This window comes from Amborella trichopoda, chromosome 1 (genome assembly GCF_054954075.1).
Source record: "Amborella trichopoda isolate Santa Cruz 75 chromosome 1, AtrichopodaSantaCruz75HAP2 v2.0, whole genome shotgun sequence".
Classification (NCBI taxonomy): Eukaryota; Viridiplantae; Streptophyta; class Magnoliopsida; order Amborellales; family Amborellaceae; genus Amborella; species Amborella trichopoda.
Window position 1 is genome coordinate 37,768,719 of NC_142336.1, and position 21,216 is coordinate 37,789,934.

The following is a 21,216-nucleotide window of genomic DNA, read 5'->3' on the forward strand; positions in this document are numbered from 1 at the left end:
GTACATAATTTTGATGCAAAATGTTCTTAGGATTATCTTAAAATCTATTTTTATATGTAATTATAAAATTTTAAATTTAAAAAATGGTTAAAATCAAGTGGATCTATAAACATATGAAAATCTTGAAAATGGACGGTGTAGATAATATGTTGTAAAATGCTCTATTTTTGAGATTTAAAATCTTTTGATTTGTCATTGTCATACATCTCGATGTCGAGATGGTCAATCAAAGGGTTTTTCAACATTAAAACTACCTTTTCCGATGGATTTTTGAGGGGCATCCATAGTTCTACATTATAAGGTACCATCCTTATATAAACTTTTACCTATTTCAAAATAACATCAAGTATTTTTTAATTTTTTTTGAACGTATAACACCTAGTATTTTTCATGGCTGAAGTACAAGAATCCTTTGATAATCAACGCTTAACTAGAGAGTTTTAATGAAGACCGATGGTTGCTCAGCCTTGCTTATAAGTAACAATATATAAACCATTTCCTCTATGCATGGAAGCAAGAGTTACAATTCAGCATTTGGACTAACAAAAGGTTTACCATAATCCTAAAGACCACCATGAACACATAGTTCTTAGGGTCACCATCGTCATTGCAATTATGGAGAGGGATGAAGAGGGAGAGGGGAATTCCATTTGGGTCATGCATCATCTTGTTGAGATCCAGTGTCGTTGCCGTCCATCATTTCAATGGGTGGTGATGACCCTAAATAATACAGTTTGCCAGATGGTTCTTGATTATGGTATAGCAGGCATTTCCCAAACAAAAACAAGAAGCAAACAGACACTAGAAAGGAATTAAAATGCAGTTGTTACAATCAGAAGTAGCTTGATTGGTTCTGTAAAAGCTCGAGATGAGCCAAGATCTTGGCAGTCAATGATTTCATCGCTGGATCGCCCTTTTGTGCAAGATCAATGAAAAGAACCTGAACAGGATCACCGTACTCCACTCGATACTCTTCGATCCTGAAAATTCTCTCTAATATCCAGACAGCTTTCTCTTGAGCTTTCAAACTTCCCACTCTCAAAATCTCTATAATGGGTTGCACCCCTGAAGCTTCGGCTATGGTCTGGCACCCTTTTTCCCATGTTTTGTCCTGTAAAAGAGTAGACAGAGCCCCAAGAACAGCCTCATCAGCTTCTCTTTCTCTACCTTCCAAAACCCGAACAAGAAGAGGGATTGCACCGGCCTTGATAAGGCACAATGATCCCTTGACTGAACATGTACCACCATGAACTTTACATTCCCTCTCTATTGAGGAGGATCCAATACATGACCACATGTTTGCCTTAGAATTACTCAAGGAGAGAGAGTTTTGTGATAATTGCGCTAATGCCGTTGCAGCTCTTGCCTTGGCCACACAAGATCCACTTGAGAGAACCTTCACAAGTAAAGGAATGGCTCCTAGCTTAGCTGCTTCTCTCTGTAGCTTTTTATCCCAAGGGACGGTGAATCGAACTAGAGTGCTCACTGCTCTTTCGACCAAGAGAGTATTCATTGACTCGGTCTTAATTAAAGTAATCATATAGGGAAGAAGGTGAGCCTTTACTAACACATCGGTTGCTTTTCTATCTGTGATGGGTATATTACTCACTATACCAAGAGCTGCAGCCTTTTCATCCACACAACCAGATACCAATGCGATATTCACTATGGTTTTGAGGTTCCCCTCGCCTAGTTGATTATTTAGCTCTTCTGCTGAATCTAGAGAAAGAAAGTATAGTAAGTTCAAGCCACCTGTTTTGATTTTAGTGTCACTTGCAGTTAAGAAAGGCATGAGAAGTTGGAGAGCACCGTTTTCCCTCATCTTGGACCTCAGCTTGGAAGCACTGGGATGGCTGGTTATGTTGGTTAGAGCTCGAAATAAGTGATATTGGACTGTAGGGCTCGACAAACTTAATAGAGAGAGAATTTGCTCTGTCACGTGGTGGTTAGTGAGAACTTGTTCGGATTCTGAAATGTTTGCAAGTATTGCAGCTGCAGGCTCTCGGAGAGTCATAAGAACAGATGTGACAGAGAATAGAAGTTGGAGGATAGGTCCCACAATGGCCGAGTCAATAAGGCGACGAGCATTTGAGGTCAAGGTTGATAGGTTCTGTAAAGCTCCTAACGCTGCCAGCTTCGCTTCGAGCTTACCTGAATTTTGTGTTTTTAGTCAGAAAGATGGGGGGGGGGAGAGGGGAGAGAGAGAGAGAGTTTGATTACCTGAAATGAACAGTTTGACAAGTGGTTCAATGGAGCCTTCTTCTCCGAGAGCAGCTTTGCTTTGATTGGTGAGTTCCATTCTAGAAATGGCAGTAGCCATAAGAACCCTATTCATATCAGATCCTGAAGAGAGAATGATTCAGAGGAAGATGTAACAAGTGGTCTATGATGGTCACAAGAGCAGCACAAAGTAGCTTTAAGCATGCCAAAGCATTTTATAATGGAAAATTATATCAAAGTACAGCAGACTATGGTATATGATACTCTAAGGCTACACCTACCGTCCCTTCTGAGTGATGAACTGTTGGAGATTGGTTTGAGTGGGGTCCATAGGGTCATTGCCCTAGTAAATTAAACCATCCATTTCCAAATGAAAAAGGACAGGGGATTATATAATTTGGAGTACAACGTCTCTTGGACTGTGATTCCTTTCCATTAAGGGAACACGTGAACATGATCACAAACATAATGAATGGAGACTTAGCTTGCCATGACATTAAATGCCAAACGTGCACTAGGAAAAGTAAATAATGGTGAAAAACAAGTAGTCAATTTAGGGAGAGGATACCATAATCTAAGGACTAACAAAAAACCGTAATCTTTCATCCATTCAAATGGATGGAGATGGAGAGAGCGGGACGACCAGAACATGACACGTGGTGCGTTCCACTCTCTCTCCATCAGCATTCATTATGTTGAGGAATGACAATGACCCCAATGACTGTGATTTTCTATAACCCTTATGACTATGGTTTCCTCCTGCCAATTTATATACATTTTAAGGCTCTGTTATATTGGTCCAACATTCCCAAAAAGGAAGGGACTTATTTATAAATAAAGGAAAAACATATTTTTTTGCCGAGGTACTAATGTTTTTTTCGCTTTTTTGACACGCAAAGTGACAAAAGTCTGTTCCCCATCACTCTAGGAGCAGATCAAGCAGGCTATTTTCCATTCCTAAACGGGTGGAGGAAAAATATCGCCCTGTTCCCAGAACTTGGTCCATCCCCTAAGTTCACATGCATCAAGATACATAACATAGGCAGGTTCCAAGGCAAATGGATTTGTATGTACACGTCAGCGTTCATGAACTTCTTAGAGGAAAATTTGAATGCTTGAAAGGTCAAGCCTGGGTGCATGAACAACGGTTCACCTAATGATTTCCACGGCTGTTCTTTTGTTGGAAAACATGCTTAAAAGAATTATGAAAGCAATTTTCTGTATGATTATTATGCCCAAACATAATGGAGGAGTCTTTGTCATATTTCATTTACTATGTACACGGAAAAGGACAATGAGGCACTTCAGTCAATTCATCCGGTGTCTTGCCTATTAAGAATTTGCATTCAAGGGGAGTCTAACAGAACTCAGGGTGTCACATGCAGACCTTCCAATTGTGTAAAACCTATATTAAAATAGAGTGTGACCTGAAAGTCATATTGTTTCTCCCAAAGCATGAAAGAAAACTCTCGATGTCATACTTTACAGGCACAGGAACTACAATAATACTTTAGAATATGTAAGATAGACAAACTGCAGAACAAAAGAGAATGTAAGCGTCCATCATGAATTAACGTGTCACCAGGACTTTGTGAATATGCATGATTATACTTAACCACGCTTTTTGTGAAATACCACAACCTGCTATGCACTAATGGATGTTGGAATAATCGCATTAAAAAGGTTTCAGAAATTTACAAAAGCAGGTAGATGCATACTGTGTCAAATACATCCATATGCAAGCATGGGGGTTGATTTGAGGACTAGTTAGTAGGGAACCATCCTAGCAATCTACGTGGAAGCACACTTAAAATAGTCCAGATGGGTTGTGCACAGCATACAGCATATATTTAGATGCACTTGCAAGATGCTTTGTTGTTTCATCTCATGATAATAAAAAATATATGAGACAAGCGGTTGATAACTCGCCACATTGTATGCATGTTTAGCCATCCGAATAAACAGATGCCATGGCAGAGACACAGTGCAGTTGAATATTTAACAGAGAGATTGCAAGATAGTATTGCAATCATCGGATGATTTCTCACAAGGGACAAAGTCAATATGACTTCAATTGAAGAATATCATAAAGAAAGAACGAATGGAGTCGGTTAGGCGTATTTGTATATAACATAAGCCACTGCAAGGCTAAAATGACTATTCGACTCATTCCTACGGTTAAAAGAAAACACAGAGGACCTTTTAGAATATTTTCTCCTTGTTATTTTTTCTGTCTTGAACATTTGTTTAATTCCATTTATATCTTTGAGGCTTAAGGGAACCTTTGTCCATGTAGAAGGGTATTATATTGATGCAGGCTGATTACGTGTAACAAACTTTAGGGCTGAAGTTCAGGCCTTTAGAGGCATCCTTTAGACTAGTTTTATGGGCAAAATTAGTGAAGCAATTTTTAGCGTCTAGAGCTTATGCTGCCATTCCAAAAATGGGATCATAATAACAATTTCTATATAGGTGTAAAACGGTATGGTTTTTCAAAGTTAGGTATTGCTTTCAGGGTTACTAGGATGAGTTTTCTTACTTCATTTTCTCAAGGGAAAAAGCTTCAAGGTCAGATTCAATTTTAATTAGGAGGTCTAATTACATTAGATTTAGGTTAGAAAGTCCAAATGAAGTTTATAAATAGGGGTTGTATTGTTTTTGAAATCGATTTGACTATTTCATAATATTGTTCTTTGGGAATTCTATTGAATTCTAGCTATTGAAGCTAGGCTTATTATCTCTTTTTCAATTTTCAATCAAATTTTCAGATTTTTTTTTTTGTCTTCTTCGCATGTTCCGATTTGCATCATATATAAGCTGCTTTGGAGGCATGAGAGTTAACGAAAAACTGACTGGTTTGCATGTGCCACCTATAGCTATGCTAAAACTCTATCATGATCTCAGGTTGATTCCTACTTACAGTCTGTTCCTTCCCCCATTATAGAGAAGAAAGACAAACAAATGCAGCCACGCTTGACAGGTTTGGGAACCTATCCTGACAGACTCTCAGGTAAATCGATGTAGAGGGCGAATCAACCCACATGATCAGATGGTTCAACTAGAGGAAATATCATATACTGGCAGAAGCTACAAATTTAGATGATAGGACAACCATTCTGATGTCCTTCTCCCTCGCTCATTGTTGACTTGTTTTGTCTAACTAGTTTTTTTTATTTTTTTAGTCTCAGCTTAAACGGAAAAAAAGAAAAAAAGAAAAGGCAGCTTTGGTTTTTCCATCTTTTGGGTGCTTCTATCTGAAATCCTCATAACTGATGGTAATTCCTCTAATTATGAAAATACAAAAAAGAATAAATGTGTAGAACATTGAGAAGTTCCAAGAATATTTAAGAAAAAGAGCAGAAGACTTCATGTTCCGTTTATAAATTAAAACCCATTCAACAGATCATCTCCTTATAATATGAAATTCCAAGGAAATATACGTGGTGCACATAAATTAGACAAATATTGACTTTCTCCATTTGGTAAAACTGAGATTTATACCAACCGTAAGGAACATTTGATCCCCAGTGTAAAACTTCCAGGTTTCAGTTCTTTCCTTGACTTGCACTAACAACAATGCATGTGCGACATGGCAAGTTGGAAATAATAAATGCTCTTCTGATATGTACAGAACATGTCAAGGATCTGATCCATTCCAAAGTGGATATCCCACTTTTGAGGCGTCCAAGTAACATGAATCACAGTTACCATTGTTTAAACTTATTGAGGAGTTTCCATAAGTATGGTATGACAAGAAAAGAATAAGAAAAGTGTAAAGCATCCATCTGCAAGTAGGTGTTCTATCTAAAAACAATGGAAACTAATGGTCCAAATGTTTTCTTACTAGAATTATTATTTACAGTTTTTAAAATTTATTTATTTATTCATATTCATGATCTCGATGTTAGAGATTACATGTCCTTAAAAATTAAACCTTAAAATCCATCTCAAAAATAGATTTATTAAAAAACCCGCATTTCTACATATGTGGGCTTGGCCGCATAAAAACCGGATCCATAAAAAAATAACCACAACAAAAATAAGCAAAGAGAGAAAATTCATCGGCTTATAACTACAGAACATGAAACATGGGGGGAAATAATACAATAAGCCCATTAGAGAGTATAAGGCTACCTTCACGGAGGCACTGCACAAGTGGCTTGAAGTAATTCGCCTCAGCCATATGAAGCACATGCTGAGTGTTGCTTGATAAGATATCAAGGAGCCTCTTAGTATCAAGGACTGCACAAGGGTCATCACTGTTCAACATGGCAACCACCAACAAAATGCAACCCTGGACTCTGCCGATCCTTTGACGAACTCTTGAAACGTCGGATAACTCCAAAAGAAGCCCAACTGCTTCCCTTCTCTCTTCTGCATCTCGCGTCAATGAGCGCACCACTAAGGTCAATGCCCCATCATCTGCAAGCCTTTCCTGGCCACTACAGTGTAAGAATATAACTTGATTGACATTAGAGATGGAAAATTGCATTCTAAGTCTCAGTAACATTGTTATACTGATTTAATTTAAATAAAAAGACACTTTGGATTCATTATATGGAAATTAGGCTCTGAACCTGAGCTCCATGTTACAAGGATTTATCCAAAATAAGAAAAAGGAAATAAAGTGTCTTAACCTACCTTATTATCATCATTCTTGGACACAAGAATTCTCAGGATCACTAGGATCATTTTCCTGATGTCTTGCTTCTTAGAACTCAAACGTTTTGCTAGAATAGGAATGAGGTCTTCGACTCTTACTCTTTCTTCATCTAACAAACTTCCTTCAATTAGTTTGTGTAATTCAGACAGGGCTAAGCTTAAATCCTCATTTCTACCATCGCGGATGATCAGGAAAATTTCATCCAATCCTCCATGAAACTTTTTCTCCTGCAACCCATCACTAGAATGCAGTGACACAGTGGAGTTCCTGTCGGGACTGCCTAAGCTATTGAAATTTTTATCCTTTAATAAGTCAGCCTGTTCTAGAAATTCAATTATTCTACGGAGATCCATTGCTTCTATCTGGCCCTTATGGACTGGTGCATCTGCATTTTTCTTAAGGTTTTCTATCTCTTGCCTAAGCATTGCAGGTTCAGGCAAAACATCCACATCCTGGGCTATGGTGACTAAGAACTCCTCGGCATCGATTTTGTTGAACCTTCCAGACTTGATTCCTTCTATCATCTCTTCAATGAATTCTTTGTCATCAAATAATTGATTAAATTTAGCATTCAGCATTTCCTTGTGTGAATTTCCAATCTTATTCTTGATTTCATTCGAAACGTCAAGAGAAGCCATTAATATTAGGCTTAAACATCGGCCGAGATCATGTGTTAAGTCCTTAAGCTGGTTAACAATGGCTGAGAAATTAAACCATAAGTAGAATCGGCTTCCCGACTTACATAATATGGCCAATCCTTGAGCCTTTTTAAGGTCTTTCTCAAGGGATTCAAGAGCCTTTCGTATAGGTTGTGTATCCATTTCTTTATCATCCTTTAGTTCCACTAATATGGGAATAATCTTCTTCAGATAAGCAGCAAAATCAGATAATATCTTTGGTCCAATCACAGAGTCCTCTGTGACTAAAGCAATCTCATCAATTAACTCTATTAGTCTTGACAGAACATCAGTGAAGGAGGGAGAAGGTGCAACTTCAAGCTTACCTTGAATCATACCTCAGACTCTGATTATTGTTATAAAGTGAGAATATGATATAGTGGGTAATGGGTTTCTTCCCCCGTTGATAGAGTCAGAGGCCACAATTGTCACGATGAAGTCAGAAAACCCATTAAGAAGTTTCAGTTTTGGATTTGATATTACCCACTAAGTGTTCCACCTCTGAACCCAATTCAGAGCATGTTGCCTGTTCCTTTCATATGGGGTGAAAAAGTTCCTGGACATAGAGAAATTTGATGCTTCTTTTACTCTGAAGTAGCTCAAAAACCAATTAAACATGAGTTAAATCCAACTTAACTTTCATCTTTGGAACCCAATTCTCAGCAGAGTCAAACCCAACTCAACTCCCAATAGAATCGATAGAAGCAAGTAGTTTGAGATTACAATATGAAGAGAATACTTACTGAAGCTCGTATACTTAATCAAAATGAAAGTTTGAAACGAGACCCACCAATTGTTTCGCCGATATCAACTCGATGGTACAATTTTGTTATGAGAAAGGAGAAGAAGGAAGCTCTGGAATTATCAGAAGAGGAACAGAGGCCTTGGACACAAGCGAGAGAACAGTTGCAGGCCAAGAGCGAGTTTAAACGATTTTAAATGATGGTGGGTGGGTAGATATTTACGTAGTGGGGTCGCTTAGTACATGGAAGCAGATCAAAGACCTGTTCTGATTCTTGTTTTCACTCGACTCCCATGGTTGACGCGTTCATCTGATTATTGTTCTCCCTCTCCCTCTCTCTCTTCCTATTCTTTTGTTCACTCGACTCCTATGGTTGACGTGCTCATCTCATGTAATTCTTGGTTTTCCCTCTCCGCAAACAGCTTATTATGCTATAATCTATATTTTTTTTCTCTCTCTCCAAACAGTTTATCATGCTATTATCTAGATATATTTCTCTCTCTCTCCAAACAACTCATCAAGTAATTATGTTATAATATACATGGAAAAAGCTAGCCTAGGTCCATTAGCTCACAGTTACATATGAGCTTAATGACCCAGATTCAATATGAGACGATCTAACGGTCATGACTATGTTTATATTTAAATTTTAATTTTTTATACAAATCCAAATCACCTGAAAATTTGAGCATGCGTTATTAAAAAATAGGATAATCTAATAATTTTTTTTATAATAAATAAATTGACCAAAATACCTACAAAAATTTGTAAGGGTATCTTGATCATTTTATTTATTGTGGATTTTTTTAATATCTTATTAGGTGTGCCTTGATGAGAAGAATAGGTGCCTCAAATTTCATGTGAGAAAAAAAATTAAAATTAAAATATGAAATGAAGTCGTGACCGTCAAATCGACCCATATTAAATTTAGGCCTTTGATCTATAAATACATCATTTGTCTATATACATTTCACAATCACTCTTGTCCTTTGAATTTCAAAATGGGCAGTTGTAAGCGTGTTATTGAATAGACACAGTTCCACATAAAACAATTATCGGACTTCGTAACTCGTTATCTATTTGGACATCTAATATATAGGAATGATTGTGAACTCCATGTATAAAACATAAATGGTGTCTCCGTAGACAATCTCTACTGTAATCTATATACTTGATGAATAGAATTTCGGATACACTCAAATTTTAGCCGAATGTCCTTTTGTAAAAAACGGAGAAATATATAAAGTTATAGGACTCTTATCAAACATAATTTTTTAATAAAAAACAATATTTTTTATAGAGCTGCAGTCCTATCAAAACAAGTAAAGCCCCACCTTAAAACTCAGTAAAAATTGTAGTTTTGGTATCGGAAAGCCTTCAAATTGGACATTTCGGCCTTGACCTTATCATTGCGAAAGAATCAGGATATAAAAAATACTGTACATTGTAACACATTATCTAGATCATCTATTTTACCTTAAAAATAAGTGTTCACATATAAGCATGATTTCTATATATATTTTTTCCTTTAAATTTCATCATCATTATTAAAACTGATTTTAGAGTCATCGTGAGAATCTCTGATACCCAAAATATTTTCCACAGGGCTCTACTTCGTTTTGATAAAGCCCATGCCTTTTAAAACTGCAAACTACATGAGGTACAAAATTGCTCAAAATTTAGCCAAACCACTACTTGTATAAAAAAAAACAAAAAAAACAATAAAGAAGAAGAAAATAAAGTAGGCATAAGGTTGCAACCTTATAATAATCTTCACCGTCCATCTTATTTGGATGGCATGGATTTGACACTGTTTTAAAAGATGCGTCACTTTTTTATATTGTTTTAAAAGGTGCGTCACTTTGATATTGTTTTAAAAGATTCGTCAATCCACAATGCCCAACAAACGGTACAAATTTTTTTTGATATAAATACTATTTGTAGTTTTCAAAATTTATTTATTTATCATATTTATGATTTCCATGGTAAAGATTATATATTTTTTAAAAACTAGGATAAAATTATATTTTAAAAATATGTTTATTACAAAGCTCGCATTTCTAAAATATGCCGGCTGCCCCATAGAAACTGTCTATATATATATATATAAACTATTTTGATACCAAATTACATTTTTTTATTTTTTATTTTTTATTTTTTTTATAAACTATTTTGACATCATATTTTGGATGTCCATTCCTCTATTGAACTCATACTAGCAAAAAATATAAAAAAATAATTTCAATAAAATAAAATGACCAAAATACCCTTGAAAGCTTCAAGGGATATTTTGGTCATATATTTTATGGAAAAATTATTTTTAATATTTTTAATACATGCTGCCCAATGAGAAGATGACACGTACCAAATTTCATATTTATACAATTTGTATAAAAAAACTAAAAATAAAATGCTTTGAGACGCCAGATCTAAAATCAAACGGTGAGTGGCTCTCTTGATCAAAATTGGATGGCTGGATGATAGGAGGAGGATAAAACTTCTATAGTGTAGGGGAAGCATAGAAACCCTTATATATATATATATATATATATATATATATATATATATATATATATATATATATATGAGTAATGATCCTATAGGACCCTCCCCTATCCATATATATAAGACCTCAAAAGATCACTATTAAAGTGGGCACGGATCTCTAAAAACATTATCACATGGGTGTGGGATTTGACTTTTTTATAGATCCATATCAAATTTAATAGTGATCTTTTAAGGTGCTACACATATGATGGGGGTTTGATGTAATTTCAAATACCCTTCAATTACAATTGACTATTGATTGAATATTTGGAAAAAAAAAGATAAAATTTTAAGCAGTTGATTAAGTGTATTCGACTCAGTGACCCTATACACAATCAACTGTATTCGACTCATTGACCCTATACACATATATGCAACGACTCATTGACCCTGATATCTTCCATTTATAAAAGACTCTTCTCTAACTCTCTTACTTCATCTTTCTAAATTCTAAATGCACCTGATTTGCGTGCCCTTCACTCTTACTTGACATATTTCTCTGTCCTTATCTTGCAGTTCATTAGCTTTACCTGCTAGTCTTTTTTTTTTTGTCCGGAGGGCCGCTATGTTGGTCCCCCTCCTCCTGTTTTAGTGGTCAAAGAATCAGTCACACACGCTACCTGCCTGTCTTTTTTTTTATTTGTCCGGAGGGCGGCTATGTTGGTCCCCCTCCTCCCAAAGAATCAGTCACACACGCCTTCTTGCCTTGATGAATAACTTTATGAAAGAATATAACAATAATATGATAAAATACAAAGGCTTAAAAACTTGTCCCTGTCTAGGTACTTGAACTTTGGCCGAGGCAAGTGCCTGGACCGAATTGACTTGGACAACAAAAAAATACAAAAAATAATAATATTTAAAAGTCATAATAAAAAAATATATAAAAAAAAACTGGTTTATACGTGTGGGATGCATAACTACTACATTTGCATCCCCTAAGGGACCATCTATCTTCTATCTTAAAGATAGACGTGGGTTTGTGGTTTTTTTGAAAAAATTTAAAATAAGGGTTTATAATTTTTTTCAAAAATTGTCATTTTAGTTTTTAAACTTTATTTATTTTTACGCATTTATGATCTCCATGTTAGAGATTATGTATTATCATCATCATCATAGTTTTTTTCCAATTGATCATCATCATTTTAGCATTTTCCAAATTATTTGAGGTCGACGACATGAATCTTGATTTTCCATTCTGTTATATTAAATGTCATATTCCCAGTGTGGTCATAAGTTCCCATATTTTTTCAAACTACTTCCAATTACGTCTTTTTAGGTACCACTTGTCATTTTCAATCATTTCATTTGAACTAACTCGCACCTCCTAACAAGTGTTATACTTAGTTGGCACCATATATGGGCAGCTCATCTAAGTCTACTTTTTCTCATTTTATCGCTAATTGGGTATTTTGATAAATCTTTAAAATTTAATAAAAAAAAAAAAATGAAAGTTCTCAAATCATCTACAAAAATCATCTAAAAATTTATTTCTAACAAATATAGTGGTATTTCCCAATTGTTATATATTTTCCATTTTTATATAATTTTACTTACATTTATAAAGGTGGGCCGAGTTGTCGTGGAACTCGCTCCTACTCAGCCGTTCCCATAGTGGCAGGTTGAGAAAGTCCGATTGAACTCGGGCAAGTAATGGAATGCTGGAAAAAAGTTTATGGATTCGCTTCATGAATAAGTATAAAATTTTAAAAGTTGCAGCTTCTATAGCCTCGAGGCTTTATGAAAGACAAAGTAAAGCCACACAGAATTCTCGTCCGGAAAGCACTTTGGGCATCAAAAATCTCCATGATAGCTCTAAAATAAATTTCCAATATTGATTATGAAATTTTGAAGCTAAAAACAAGTACGCATCTTGTGGATCTGTGAACAATTATTTTCAGGGCGAAATGAATGGTCCAGATAATATCTTATAATATACAATTTTTTTAGGGGTTAATATCCTAATTTTTTTTTATAACCATAATGGTTAAGACCGAGATGATCGATGCGAAAGTTTTCGATGCCAGAACTACTGAGTTTTGTGGTGATGCTTTACTTAATATGATAGGATTTTAGTCCTATTAAAATATTTTTCAATTTTAAAATTTTCATATGATAATGAGTCGATCTACATTTAACGATATTTTCATTTCTAAGATTTAAGAAAAATTATGTCCTTACCTTATTTAAATATGGTAATTACATGAAAGTCCAAATATTTGCAAATTTTACAAGCAATTCATTTATTTGTTTTCTAATTTTGCCCCTTGGTCCAATGTTGGAAGGGTGTAATTTGCATACGAATGCATTCGTTGGTGTAGAGGTAAGGTACACCTTCAAATTTTATCATGGTATATAATTTCGATGTAAAATATTCTTAGGATTATCTCAAAATCTATTTTGATATTTAATTATGAAATTTTAAATTTAAAAAATAGTTAAAATCAAGTAGATCTATAAACATATGAAAATCTTGAAAATGGACGGTGTAGATAATATGTTGTAAAATGCACCATTTCCGAGACTTAATCTTTTTATTTTTCATAGTCAAACATCTCGATGTTGAGATGATCAATCAAATGGCTTTTCAACATTAAAACTACCTTTTCCAATTGATTTTTGAGAGGCATCCGTAATTTTACATCGTAAGGTAGCATCCTTATATAAACTTTTTCCATGTTGGAAACATCACATTATTATTTTTATTTTATTTTATTTTTAATTTTTTTTTGAATTATATATATATATGTATGTATGTATGTATGTATGTATGTATGTATAGTTATTTATTTATTATTATTATTTTTTTATATCACCCCCTTTGTTTTGGTAAAAGATTACTTACAAGTGGTCTTATTACAACAACATGTATTTCAAAATAAAATCAACATGACAATAAAACCAAGATCTTAAAACTTGATGCCATTGAAATAACTATGCACTGTGCTTGAGAATAAAAAATAAGATTGCAATAAATAAAAGAGAAGTGTGACGAAGATTACCTCAACTAGGCTTATTACAGCCCACACCAAGTCACCACCATATGATGGCAGGCGATCGACTTCAATCTCAAACCGGAAAAGCAAGTTTAGGCCAAGCCACACCAATAGAATATGAACCCCTTTAATCATAAACTCAAACCTTAAGTGAATTCCCTTAACAATCTAGTTTGAGAAAGATGAATTCTCTTTTTGCTAAACCCTAAGACACTTAATCATAAATCCATAGTTGAGAGATATGAGAGAGAATAACTCAATAACCTAAACTCTTAGGTTCTTTTACAATGTGGGAGAGAGATAAACGTTTCTTAAGAGAGAGAGAGAAATTCTAAACGGGATATGAGAGAGAAATATGGAATTAGGTACAAAAGATACGGTGTACATATTTTTGGGTAGAGACAATCCATCTTTATAGGCTTTGAACAAAATTAGGGTTTTTTAGGGTTTTCCTTAGCTTGCATCTTCTTGTGAGATTGAACATGGACCATCGATCAATGGTGACTTGTGGGATGAGAGATCTGAGCCATCCATTCTATAAATGGGCTATCAACATTATGGAATGTGCATGAACCCTTATCCCTATTTCCTAAACCATTTTTCCATCAATAGAAAAGAAGTTAAATTAATTTTAATTTAACATTGTGCATTCCATAAAATAACACATCTGTACACATATTTGTCATAAAATTTATCAAAGATATATCAAGTCAATATCTAATTCCATATTAAGTCAATATATGATCAATGCATACTCAATTCATAATTTGACCACATGTCACAATTTAAAGTTATCAAAACATAGGGTCACATGGATGACAAAACAAAACATTCCATAAAATAGAAAGTAGTAAGAAGTGGGGCGTGTGACCCATGGGAGGCACATGTGGGCCCCACCTTCTAAAAACATGGTGGGCCCATGTGCACAATGGACCCCCATGATTTTTTTTTATACATTTAAAATTAACAAAATAATTTTTAGTGAATAGTAAAATATTACAAAATTAATATCTTTAATTTTATAAATTAAAAAATTATAAATAAAATATCTAAAAGTTCATAAAAATTCAAATAAAAATTCTAAAATAATCATTATCATAAAACAAATACAATTAAATTAATTTGACGAGAAATTGATCCATATGATTTAGGAATTGAATCAACAATCATAAGGCACTCCACCTTCAACTGTGGACTACAGAACACACTTGCTTTATCAGACCGACCAAGTGTTTCCCATGACCCACAGTCCAAGCAGGGGTTCATTAGTGAGTTATCAAAGTCTGGCCAATGAGCCAAGGGGTCGCAATCCCAGTCTGTGGATTACAGGTCCACCCCTAGAGATGAGTCTAGGTTACCAAGACCTGATACGACCATAGCTCTATGACGCATCGGGGATCTTTCGCACATGCATACGCTTCACCCTAAAAGGTGGATTTCTGGCTTTCCCGAAGGATCTATCGATACGTAAGCCGTATGATGGCACATGGATGAGGTTTTGACCCCGTCTCTGTAGGCCACCATCACACACAACGGTCACACAGTCCCTCGGCTCACTCATCCGGGCATGGTCTCCGACCTCATCAAGGGCTAACCCATCGGTTTGTTCTTCATGCCCAGGTAACATGGGTTTTTCCCAACCGACTGGCCTAGATCGTCAAACACAGTCCGATATCTGCAAACATCGTTTACATGGTATGGTCCATGAGGGACAATACTCCCAATGAGTTCATGTTCCACTAGATCATTTCATTTTACAAATACTCATAAGGCTTTTAAAGGCCACATAAATCCAACAATTTTCAGGAACAAGAAGTCATTGAAGATCTTCAGTGTTTGTGCCAAATTAGGTCTTTCTCAAGTCTTACCTGATTCTCAACAACTAGCTACTTAGAGAGAGAGTTTTGCATACAAGAAAGACTAATTGGTGCACACACTTTAGGGGTGGAATTTGGCGTTGGACGTGTTTTTTTTATTATCTTAGGAAAAAAGATCTTTTGACGTAGTGCTTTTTTTGTTTTCACATTTTGTATGTGTTTTTATTTTCATTGTTTCCATTAGTAAGTGTCACATATATCATTGATGGTATTCTTATTCTATTTAAAGTCTTGAAAGAGTTAAACTTTTTGTATAGAATATACTAGAAGTTTTCTTCTTTTGGATAAAGAGGAACTTTTTTAAGAAAACAAGATCATCATTTGATTCTCGTTATAAACAATTCCCAAAAAGGTAACAAGAAAATAAGAAAGAAATCCTTTGAAATCTTGAAACATAAGATTTATTTGTCCCTCAAATGGATGGTACAGAGTCCGTTTAAGGAGATAAAAAGTACATGACTTGAGTCCTTGGTCTTTTGTGCTGGTAATTCAGGGACAATATGGTCAATTCACTGGGGTAAAATAGATAGTGATTTGTAGTGTTTTGTCTAAATAGTGATGCTTTGTTTAGCTTCTATGTATTTTTACGATTAAATTTTTATATTTAATGAATGCTTTGAGAGATTGTAGGTTACTGTTGGGTTTCTAATGTATAGGGGACTTGGTTGGTAGTATTTTAGGTTTAGGTTCATTTCTTGGTTCTTAAGTTATGGATTTATGGTTTTATTTTCTTATAAATAGGGTCTAATGGATCCTTGTACACTGAGTTATAATTTATGTGTCAGAACTTTCGGGTTCTTGAGCCTTTGAGCTTCTTTCATGGTGGTTGTGGTCTCGTCCTTGTGAGTCTTTTACGCTACCTGGTTCTTGCTGTATCAAAGTGGTAGTAGACCAGGCTCGATTGCATAGGATTAGAGATCTAGTAGCCTCATGCGATCCTCAAGACCCCAATTGTTGCACAGTTGATGGAAGACTTGTTTCAAGAAATGGACCAGCTGATGGATCCTATCGCTTATTAAGCTGCAAATCTGAAAAGCTTGTTGAGTAAGAATGAGCTACACGTTATTTGCATCAACTACTCCCCAAGTTGGGGACATTTTTCAGAAACTCTGAAAGATAACTCATTTGACAGTGTTTATTTGGAGTTTTGAGTTCGATTTGCCTCTATCCTTATAAAGTGAGTGAATATAGTTTAGATGAAAGACGAACCCAAATCCAAGGACAACTCGCATAAATTTGTTGAAGATCAAGCACCATTAACATCCATTTTAAGGATGTTGGGGCAGCAAAGGTTTGATGCAGAAGAATGATGTTTCTTGGCACTTATCGAAGGTTAATTCTAGAAGCAAATTCTACAAAATATAAAACCCTTACAAAAAACTAGTGGAGGATGTCATCCAATGTTAAAAGAGCAGTTTCATAAAGTGAAGTATGGGAATCTGATGATGGAATTTCACAATGAGCTGTTGAAGGCGAGGATGAGTTCCTCAGCCAAGGGAGAATGATGGAGATAAAAAATAAGGGAGTTGGATTTTTTTGTTTTTGTTTTTGTGTTGGAAATTCAGTGGCCAAGTGGTTGATTGATGAGCTAAGGAATAAATAGGGAGCTGGTATGTAGTGTTTTGTTGTGCATTGTTCGGTTCTAATATGTTTTTAAGATATAATTTTTGTATTGCATTCTTAGGATCTCAGTAAATGACCGACACACGGGGGACATGGGTGGTGGAATAACTTTAAATTCTTTTCTTGGTTCTTGAGTTTAGACTTGTCTTTTAGGATTTCATTATTGATTGATTGTATTATAATTCAGTGTCGGAACTTTTTTGTTATTGAGCCTTGAACTCCTTCCCTCTTTTCAAGGGGGTTTTTACCCATTCTTGCTGCGGCATCGGTTTTTGAGAGTGAATTGTTCCCAAACAAATTTTCTACTTTTTATTTTTATATTTTAATGGAACTGACCATGGAGTGGCTAATACAATGTGAAAGTTTTCCGAATCAAAAAAATTTCTGGTCTCTCTCTAGTCACTGGATGAACCAATGCAAACTAGGGCTAGACCAGCTAATATGCGCCCTTCTATTATTTATTGTAATCTTATCCCTGAAGTTAATCGGTACCGTTTGATTTAATGTAAAATCAAGATCCAAATAAAGAAGTGTGGATGCTGGTCTGAGCTTTGATTCCTGATTAGGATGCGGCGTCCCTTGCTAAAACCGTGGAGGAGCCTGAGGCAGCAGCCAGGAAGCTCACAGAGACCGCCTACATCACCTTTGTCGTCGATTCCATCACAAGGCGGATTTGGACTCCCCACTTTCAACTGAAGACTAGGACTTCTTGCCACCAACACCCCCAAAAGGAAAAACTCATGTCACTTCTATCGGTATTCTTAAACCTTTGATTTTATTTTATTTTATATTTAAGTTGCTTTTCTTGTTCTTTGTAGTGTATTTATTGTATTGCTTATTCTCGTTTAGTATTTTCTATCTTGTTTCTATGTATTTGACGTTGTGGGCATGGATAGATGTGCTTGAAACACGCTGTGCACTCTGAATCAAGAATCAATCCTGGATAAACAGGCTTGATGGTTTTTCAGCACCCGTGTATGTATTACATAGCATTTATGACGAGATTCGATGCTCCTGCAGAAGCGTATTGTCTACTTCCTCTCTGGTAGAATCCAATTAGACCCAATCCATGGAGTATAACCCCATAATTTAACAGTAAAAGAGAAGTGAACTTTCGAACCAGACCTGTACTGGCCTTGAAATGGATGATGCCCCAAGACTGAACATGGTTTGATTTTAGGAGGTGAGTTATAAAGAACTCAATTGTTAAGATAAAATCATTTGGCTACTCAGGCGTTAAACCGATAGGAGGCTAGATTTGAAGGACACAAATTTATTTATTTATTTTCTCCAGACAATCAATTTTTGGGGCATGGTATAACAATGATTTATATGTTGAATGTAAGTGAAAAGAAAGCGTGTAAACGACTAAATGTCTCCATTGGTTTCTGACGGTTAAGTCCTCTTGTGCATGAAGCCATTGCAAGTTTCAGTTTCGACATAAAATTTCATTAGGGTGTGGTTTGCATGAGGTTGCAACCTTAGATTGAGGCGTAACCCTAAACTTCGTCATGTGATGCAATTTTGGAGCCGAAAGTTCTTTGGTGTGAGATTCTATTTTTATCTTTAATTAGAATATTTTTAACTTTAGAAATGGTTTTAAGTCATGTGGATCTATAAACATTTGAAAATCTTGAAAATTGACGGTATGGATGATGTGTTGCAAAATGTTAAAATAGTCTTGAAATTACTCTTTTTTCTCTTTATACATTGCGATGTCAAGATGATCAGCATCAAAACAACTTTTTTTTCGAAAGGTTTCACATTTGTAACGAAATTTTGTATTTTAAGGTGTCAACTTTATATAAACTTTTTTTTTAATTATAAAATATTTGTTTTTTAATTCGTATTTGAATAATTCAAAATATACTAAAAAAACTGATTTTTTGTAAAATTAATATAAATATGTGTTTTTACCTTTCCAAAAACTTTATGAAACTTCTTGTTTTATTTTTTAAAACTTCCTTGAAACTTAAACTTTTCATCATTGACGTGAAATTTGAGTTTTGTTTTTGAGATAAGTTAACTATGGGACTAAACCTTGATTATTGGTTTAAGAGAAAATTTCATGAATGTTTTTTTTTTTTTTTTGGGTACCAACACAACATAATGTATAATTTTGATTAATTTTAGGTTTTTTGGACTTTGTTTTATGTGTTTTTATTGGCTGCAATCCTTTACTGATATTATTTTCTTTATATTTTTTGTTATATGTTTTGAGTTATAAAAGCATATTGAATAATTAGTTGTTTTTGTTAAATGTTTTGAGTTATAAAAGCATATTGAATAATTAGCTATTTTTGTTATATGTTTTGAGTTATAGAAGCATATTATATGTTGATTGGCAAACAAATTGTCAAGTGGGATAGTACGATAAATGCAAGCTATGACATGAGATTGTATCTATCTATCTATCTATCTATTTTATATTAAGAGAGAGGACTACCACACTTATTCTTTCACTACGTGTCCCATGATATTAATAAGGGAAATTATAGCCAATAGACCTAAATTTAATAAAATCGTAAAAAAAATCACAACGTCTCAAAACCCCACCCACACCCTTTTTCTCAATTTTTGGTTTTTTTTGGACGAAAATATCTTTTACGGCAGTATTTATACCGTAATACATTTTGATCTTTACGGTAATTTAAATACCATTACAAATTGAGATAATATTACGGTATATAAAATGCCGTAATAATACGAAGTTGTATTACGGTGCTTCGAGTATCGTAATAACTAATCTTCTTTTTATGGTATTCTTAATACCATAATTGTTTGAATTATTATGGTAATTAAATTACCGTAATGTGTGGTGAAATCCTTACTGCATTCTTACTACCGTAATATGTTGAAAAGCTTCAAACCGAAGCTAATATCAGTGTTACCACTCTTTTTTCTTTTGAAATTCTACATTCCTCTCAACCATGTCTGACGTACCTTCAGTCTTAAATCTTGATAACGGGAGATATATAAGGTTTTTGCTTAAAATTTCTCCATATGTGGATGATAGCATTTCGTTGCGCAGGGTTTCTGTTTGGTTTTTCATATTGCAAGGTTTATTTAGCAAGAAACTTGAATTTATGTGGATTAATGAGATCTTTTGTAATTTGAACTTTTTTTTCTTTAACTTTTGTAGTTGGCAGACAATTACGGGGAGGACAGGAATGAGAGAGGTAACCCTGATATTAGCTTCAGTTTGAAGCTTTTCAACCTATTATGGTAATAAAAATACCGTAAGAACTTCACCACATATTACTGTAATAATTCAAACAATTACGGTATTAACAATACCGTAAAAGAAGATTAGTTATTAAGGTACTCGAAGTACCGTAATATAATCTCATACTATTACGGTATTTTATATACCGTAATCAATTTGTAACGGTATTTAAATTACCGTAAAGATCAAAATGTATAATGGTAGAAAGACTATTGTAAAGGGCATTGTCGTCCAAAAAAGCCGAAATTGGGAAAAATGGTGTGGGCGAGGTTTTGGGAAGTTGGGGTTGTTTTTGCGTTTTTATTAAAATTTAGGTATATTAGCGATAATTTCCCTATTAATAACTCTCTTTCCACATCTCTCTCATGCCCATACATATCATCTCATGCATTCTTTCCCACTCATCTTTCTTATTCCCATACATGTCATCTGATCCAATTCTTTCCCTTCTTTTAATCATCCATCTTCTCTCTCTATTTCCTAATAACTCCAAGCCCCACACATTTCTCTCTCTTCTCTCCTCACCCATATTAATCTCTCTCTTCTCTCCCCCATATTAATGTCTATCTCATTTTTCCTCTCCCCATATTGACTATCTCTCTTTTAATTTTTTTAAAATTTACTCTTTTCCCCATCTCCCTCCCA

General features: G+C 34.7%; 1 protein-coding gene and 1 long non-coding RNA gene across 10 annotated transcripts; one reads left to right on the forward strand and one right to left on the reverse strand.

The window, feature by feature from the left end:
* Positions 1-438: 438 nt before the first annotated feature.
* On the reverse strand, positions 439-8,374 carry LOC18433192 (U-box domain-containing protein 44). Of its 8 annotated transcripts, none has more exons than XR_016053688.1 (5): positions 6,862-8,374; positions 6,355-6,655; positions 2,221-2,300; positions 1,810-2,151; positions 439-1,719 (listed from the first exon to the last, which is right to left on the reverse strand). XR_016053688.1 is itself a non-coding variant. In XM_011624648.3 (5 exons), the coding sequence occupies exons 1-5, from the start codon at positions 7,894-7,896 to the stop codon at positions 833-835; spliced, it is 2,688 nt and encodes an 895-aa protein (XP_011622950.1). In that variant the 5' UTR covers positions 7,897-8,374; the 3' UTR covers positions 439-832. The 8 variants fall into 8 exon arrangements, 7 of the variants coding, with proteins under 7 accessions (XP_011622950.1, XP_088720296.1, XP_088720308.1 ...); XM_011624648.3 differs by having other exon boundaries at positions 2,221-2,343; XM_088864170.1 differs by having other exon boundaries at positions 2,221-2,343; positions 6,355-6,662.
* LOC148783815 (uncharacterized) lies at positions 6,310-18,722 on the forward strand. Of its 2 annotated transcripts, none has more exons than XR_016053697.1 (2): positions 6,310-6,669; positions 17,912-18,722. It is a non-coding gene; the product is annotated as an uncharacterized LOC148783815 (long non-coding RNA). The 2 variants fall into 2 exon arrangements; XR_016053698.1 differs by lacking the exon at positions 6,310-6,669 and adding an exon at positions 16,349-17,332.
* Positions 18,723-21,216: the final 2,494 nt, after the last annotated feature.

What these genes read in the sequence shown, in the direction of transcription:
- LOC18433192 (XM_006843287.4), bottom strand. Translation starts at nt 7,896, where the DNA reads ATGATTCAAGGTAAGCTTGAAGTTGCACCTTCTCCCTCCTTCACTGAT. An exon ending in CCAAGAATGATGATAATAAG is followed by an intron (nt 6,656 to 6,861) that starts GTAGGTTAAGAC and finishes TGTAGTGGCCAG; the next exon opens with GAAAGGCTTGCAGATGATGG. An exon ending in TGTCAAACTGTTCATTTCAG is followed by an intron (nt 2,152 to 2,220) that starts GTAATCAAACTC and finishes CACAAAATTCAG; the next exon opens with GTAAGCTCGAAGCGAAGCTG.